The 6,202-nt window shown below is 37.9% G+C and overlaps 1 protein-coding gene across 1 annotated transcript in view; it reads right to left on the bottom strand.

Moving 5' to 3' along the window:
* Nucleotides 1-1,581: 1,581 nt before the first annotated feature.
* The window catches only part of ABCB5 (ATP binding cassette subfamily B member 5), a 118,574-nt gene continuing 113,953 nt past the window's right edge, over nt 1,582-6,202 (bottom strand). Inside the window, exons 26-27 of the mRNA XM_021689644.1 lie at nt 3,255-3,401; nt 1,582-1,779 (exon numbers count right to left, since the gene is read on the bottom strand). Of these exons, the coding sequence (XP_021545319.1) occupies nt 1,582-1,779; nt 3,255-3,401 (345 nt within the window). The remainder of the gene's footprint in view (nt 1,780-3,254; nt 3,402-6,202) is intronic.

Below are 6,202 nucleotides of genomic sequence, written 5' to 3'. Positions count from 1 at the left end.
ATGTCCATGGACAGATGAATGGCTAAAGAAGAGGTGGTATACACACACACACACACACACACACACACACTGAAATATTACTCAGCCATCAAAAAGAATGAAATGTTGCCATTTGCAACAATGTGGATGGAACTAAAGGGTATTATGACAAGTAAAATAAGTCAGTCAGAGAAAGACAAATACCATCTGATTTCACTCATATATGGAATTTAAGAAACAAAACAGATGAACACAGGGTAAGGGAAAGAAAAATAAGACAAAACCAGAGAGGAAGGCAAATCATAAGAGACTCTTAACTATAGGAAACAAACTGAGAGCTGCTGGAGGGTAGGTGGTTGGGGGGATGGGTTAATTGGGTGATGGGCATTAAGGAGGCACTTGATGGAATGAGCACTGGGTGTTATATGCAACTGATGAATCACTAAATTCTACCTCACAGTACATGTTAATTAAATTGAATTTAAATAAATAAAAAAAGTAGCCACAGGCTTTCAGTGTTAATGTTTCTAAACAATAAATCCGTTCTCAACCCCCACTCCTATTTTTATTTTCCATTTAAAAAAAGTGGCATATGCACAAATGGTTTTCGTTTTTTTTTTTTTTACAATATTTCTGATTATTGGCAACTGGCTGTGTCACTGTAAATGGAAGAAGATACAATTAAAAATAGAGATAATATCACTAGATGAAATTACATAAGTAAGTGGAAAATATGACTCAGTTTACCAATATTGTTATTTACACTGAACTTTTAGATAATATATTACATAAAATAAAGTACATGTAAAATTTAAACAAATTACTTGATTGAATAATAGAAGATGGCTTTTAAAATTTTTCACCAATAATAAAACTAACTCTTATTTTAAGTAAGTAAGTGTTCATACACAAATATGCCTGTAATTCTGCAAAACCTAAAGCTTGGAATAATGAAATCTTCAGGATGGATCATGTGAGGCATTTCACTTACTGGTAAATTGGAAGATAACTATCTAATTCTGCCAGAAATTTTACATTGTAATCCTCCCTATCCCCCTAATAAAGGGATATAGCTGAATTTTGGGAAACACTGGATATTCATTAAAAGAAACATTGAGAGAGAGATGAGAGAAAGTCCTATGGTCTGAAGAATAGGACTTGCTCAAAGTGCTTTAATATGTGTTACAAAATGCTGGAAGCTCCAAGGTAAAATCATTCAGCCCCAATTACATCTCTCTCTTTACTAAAATCTTTCAATTTAGTTAATTGGATAATTTTTCTCTCTTGGAATATATTCCCAATTTTATAGCCGAAGTTGACAGGAAAATAGATTCATTTTGTAGGAAACTGCTTTACAAACACATGGGTCAGAACATTTTTACAAAGGAGGGAAGCAGGCATTATCTCACATGAGTTTAGCAAATTTTGTTTCCTTTAAAAAATCTGAAGAGAAGAAGTTGTGTACACAGAACATGTCTGTACTTGAATAGCATAATTCCAGATATTGATACATGTAACAAAAGAGATCAAAGCATGCCAAATAATTACTAAGTACTTTCTTTGCATTACACAAAGATAAAATATGTGCTAACTCCAACAGCATCACTGCACTGACTGTGCATTTACTAATTTAAAATACATATCTCGATTTCTCAGGAGTTCTTGATGAGTTCCCTGTTCCTTTATTTTCCCATTGTGCAGGACCACTATCAGATCTGCATTCTGTATTGTGGAGAGTCTGTGAGCAACCACTAGGCAAGTCCTCCCCTTTCTGGCCTTATTGAGGGCATACTGAACCACCTGGAAGAGAAAAGGACCAGTGATTGCTAGCTTGACTTAGATGCTAATAAACTTACCCAAATCAAATTGGTAAAGGTAATCTAATAACATTCTTTATGTATTTGCTTATCCCCAAAGGCAACTGCCCTGCTTTGTGAAATACTCACCATACTCAATAGAAATCTAGAAAAAGTAATTAGAGACACATTTAGACTTCTAATTAGAAAAGCTTTTGTGATAATGAATAAAAATGAGGTGGTTGTCTGTATGTAAGTAGGTGGTTCCAAACTCAAGAGTCAGAAAGTAATATTTCCACACCTAACTAGAATGTCTAATTTACTTACTTCATTTCTTCTCATAGCATTTATTTATTTATTTTGGTAGAATTTAGCTATAAAATTATTCTGGCTAAAGTCTCAGCTATGATGGGTTATAATGTTGTACAGAAGAAATGAGAGTGAGGCTGAAAACCAGTATTTGTTGAATATATAAAATATTCATCCCAATGATGGATATCTAATTTAAGTCCCTGCAATAACCCCATAAGGTGGGGGATATTTTTTTTTGTGATGAATAAACTGAGATTCGAAAAGTCCAGGTCACTTGACCAAGGTCATACTGCTAGTAATTGATGAATCCAGGATTACAGCTCAGGTATGTCTGATTCAAAAAATCATGTTTTTTTTCTTTCATTAACACACTGTCTACTTAGAAGTCAAGAATGATAATCATTTACAAATACCAATTGTGTGATGGTTAACCACATAAACTCTTAGATCAGACACCCTCTATTAAATTCAGGGAAGTTACATAACTTTTCTAAGCCTTAGTATGCTAACCTATAAAATGCACATGGCTAATAAAATAAGCTAATTCATCAAGTTGTGAGGATTGAGATAACAGCATAAAATGGGCACTTGGTAAATTACCAATGTTCATTTAACAAATAAGTGCCTACTATGTGCAAGAAACCATTAGAGCACAAGGACATAGCAAAATTAAACATCCGAAGGAGCCTGCAATGTAGGTCTATTGTCAGTCTCCTTTTTTCCCTTGTTTTCTTCTCAAACAGAGCTAACTGTCTATAGAAGAGGGAGTAACTAGCAGGCTCTGACACTGTGGTGTAGATTACTCTTTCAAGGCATGCAGATTGCCTTATTAATTTGTTTGGTATCATAAACATAATAATAAATAGGAAAGTTATTTTTCTTGGGCTTTTTCCTTGACTGGAGAAACATTTCAAGAACTGGGCCTTTCTGATAAATCAAGTGAGAAAACCCTTCTCGAACATAAGATGCCCTGTGTCCCAACTCCCTCCCACCTACCCACCAGCCTCTAACTTTTTTTTTAAAGGCCAAAACCTTAATTAGAACTTGTGGCCCTATGATTACAGTTCTCTCCAGGTCTTTCTTGCCCCAAACTGACCTTGATTTCTTCCACAATACTCCACTCTCTTACTTGATATAATATTCTGAGATGAAATAAGAGAAAGTTACCTTTTCACTCTCATTATCAAGGGCTGAAGTGGCCTCATCCAACAGTACAATTTTTGGTTTCCGGAGAAGAGCCCTCGCGATAGCTAGTCTTTGTTTCTGGCCTCCAGAAAGCAGTGTTCCTTTCAGTCCAACTTGTGTGTTGTATTTCTATTACAGGAACATGCAATTAAGAAAGCAAGGCTTGGTTATTTAAATTAGCATGGCAACAGTGGGCGAGAACCATCTAAATACTTCAAATTTTGCTACTCTAGAAAATTTGTGTCCCAACAAGTGCTGAAATCTATTCTTGGGCTTTGTTGCAAATAAACGCTAAACCAGCAGTAAACACTACCATCTCGTTTACGTATCTACGCAGATCACAAACAGCAGACCTTTGCCATTAGGCTTCGACAAAGGGATTGTTTGAATTAAAGCATAAGAAAAAAATTACTGGCGAATGTTCTCAGTAAACACAAATCTTTTTGCATTAAATTCTATTACCTTCTATTTTCAGGTCAAAATGATTTAAAGTATATAAAAACAAGGAAATCATTGGGTTTCTTCACTCTGGCTCTCACCAAACTCTAGGGGCACACCTCTCCAGGGACTGGGATCCTGTTCTCCGTCCTGCAGGTATCTTCCTAGCAGTAAATTAGGCTGGTGTCTGTAGACAGTCCGTTCATCTTTTCAGGCCATAACAGTGACATTTAGCACTCCCAATGTTTCCATGGCCCTCCTACTTACTAGTGACCTTTTCTCCAGTGTTTTCCTCCACAGAAGAATAAAGAAACTGCTAGAGGAGTATCCTGAAGCTGTTGTAGTCTGCTAAATCATGACCAGTCAGTTCATTTGGTACAAGCAGGCTCCCACTTGCTTTCTAGATTGTCCCATTGACTCTACTTTCCTCCAAGGTTTCACACTGCTTTCTAATACCCCTTGACAGTTGTCTAACAAATATATACTGTTGACATCTAGACAAGAATGTGTGGATGGATTGACTCTAGTGGGAAAGCAATTCTAATTATACAACCTTCTAAAGGTGGATCCTGTAGCAGCATCATAGAGAAGATGCAGCATGTGATTAATATGCTGTTTGTTTGTCTTAGTGACTTAGAGAAGCTTGAATTAATTGCCTTTCCCTCCACATCTGACTGCCTTCAAGGGGTACCATTTGGGTGGAGTGGGTATCGAGAGAGCCTGTGACACAGCCTTATGATAAATGTGTTTACTTCACCTCAAAGTTCATTTTTCAATTTAAAATGCACAGTTGTTTGCTTTATATAAAACAATGGTGTCTGAGTTACTAAAGCCCAGTAAAAGTGTCTTCTCTGAAGTGAATGCTCTCCAAAAAAAACCAGACTTTATCTCCTCTGTGCTTTTATCTAGGACTGCCAGCACACTGGGCCCCTTCCTTCTAAAATACATTTTATTAAATTTGGAATCACAGGACAGGATAATCAGATAAAACTATGTCATTCATTTCCACACACCACAAAATTCCCATCCAAATTAGAGAATCCAACCCTAAACCAAAAACTGAGAGAGGATTGGGTGGAAACGATAATGGTTTATAGCTCTTCCTGCCAGTCTAGCTTAAATTGTACACGGGTTGTTCTAGTGTAGCTGAAGAAGATAACAATACTAGCTTAGAAATCACTTTGCATTTCTTGGCCTTCTCTGGATTGCAGGAAGATCTTAGCATCAAGAATGAATTGGATGAAAATTAAATTCAGATGTTTTTGTCCATCATTAAGCAGAACAGATTATAAATGTCAATATACACATTGTCTCAATACCAACCTAAAAACATTTTCAGATACTCAGAGTGAAGGTTTTCATTTTTTAATGAAGAATTACAGGGGCACCTGGGTGTCTAAGTCAGTTAAGCGTCTGCCTTCAGCTCGGGTCATGATCCTGGAGTCTTGGGATCCAGCCCCGCATTGGGCTCCCTGCTCAGTGGACACCCTGCTTCTCCCTCTGCCCCTCCCCCTGCTCATGCTCACGTGACCTCTTTCAAATAAATAAATGAATAAAATCTTTAAAAAAAAAGAACTACAGAGTTTCACTTTCCTGTTTAAAGATTTTAATTATTTTTATGAGAAAGAGAGAGAGCGCACAAGAAGAGTAAGTAGCAGGCAGAGGGAGAGGGAGAAGCAGGCTCCCTGCTGAGCAGGGAGTCTGACTCAACTCAGGGGGGCTCGATCCCAGTCCCCTGAGATCATGACCTGAGCCGATGCTTAACCAACTGAGCCACCCAGGCGCCCCTCATTCTGCTGTTTAAACTGAAAATCTAAATCAATTTTCTGGCAAACACTGGGATGGATGGTGAGTGTCCTGAAATATGCAACCTGTTTATGACATGCTTAAGGAACAATGACTCCTTGATATGAACCTGGGGCTAAAAGCCAATTGGGTTCTGGAGAGAACATCAGAAAGTCTAATCCTAAACCAACTGTATTCTAGAGAATCCCTGCAAACCCTGGAGAGAAATTTAGGGTGGTTTCAGTGGTTGAAGTCTTATTCAAGGAGCCTTGATGTGTCCTGACCGAGAGCTGCATCTATACCTGGTAAGTTTCTCAGAGGATCCTCAAGACCAAGGCCGTGTTGCTTCAACTCCCCTCCTAGGTGGGTATTTCTGGATGTCTGCAGGTCATCTCCATAGTATATAGTATAGATGTTACCCTTAGCATTCTCCAAATTGATGCCTTGCTATTCACCCTCTGAGTTTGAGTTGCCAGTCAGGTCCACAATCCTTTACCAGAAACCCTTAGGTCTATATCTGTTTAAGAATTCTTTTTGGGGGGGCGCCTGGATGGCTCACTTAGTTAAGCTTCTGACTCTTGATTTCGGCTCAGGTTATGATCTCAGGGTTGTGAGATCGAGCCCCTTGTTGGGCTCTGTGCTTAAGATTCTCTCTCCTGCTCTGCCCCTCCCTCCCGCTCTCTCTCTCAAAAAAAAAAAAAAAAAAA

This window comes from Neomonachus schauinslandi, chromosome 12 (genome assembly GCF_002201575.2).
Source record: "Neomonachus schauinslandi chromosome 12, ASM220157v2, whole genome shotgun sequence".
NCBI lineage: Eukaryota > Metazoa > Chordata > Mammalia > Carnivora > Phocidae > Neomonachus > Neomonachus schauinslandi.
The sequence above is the reverse complement of the archived record's forward strand: the minus strand, read 5'-3'. Positions and strand labels throughout refer to the sequence as shown.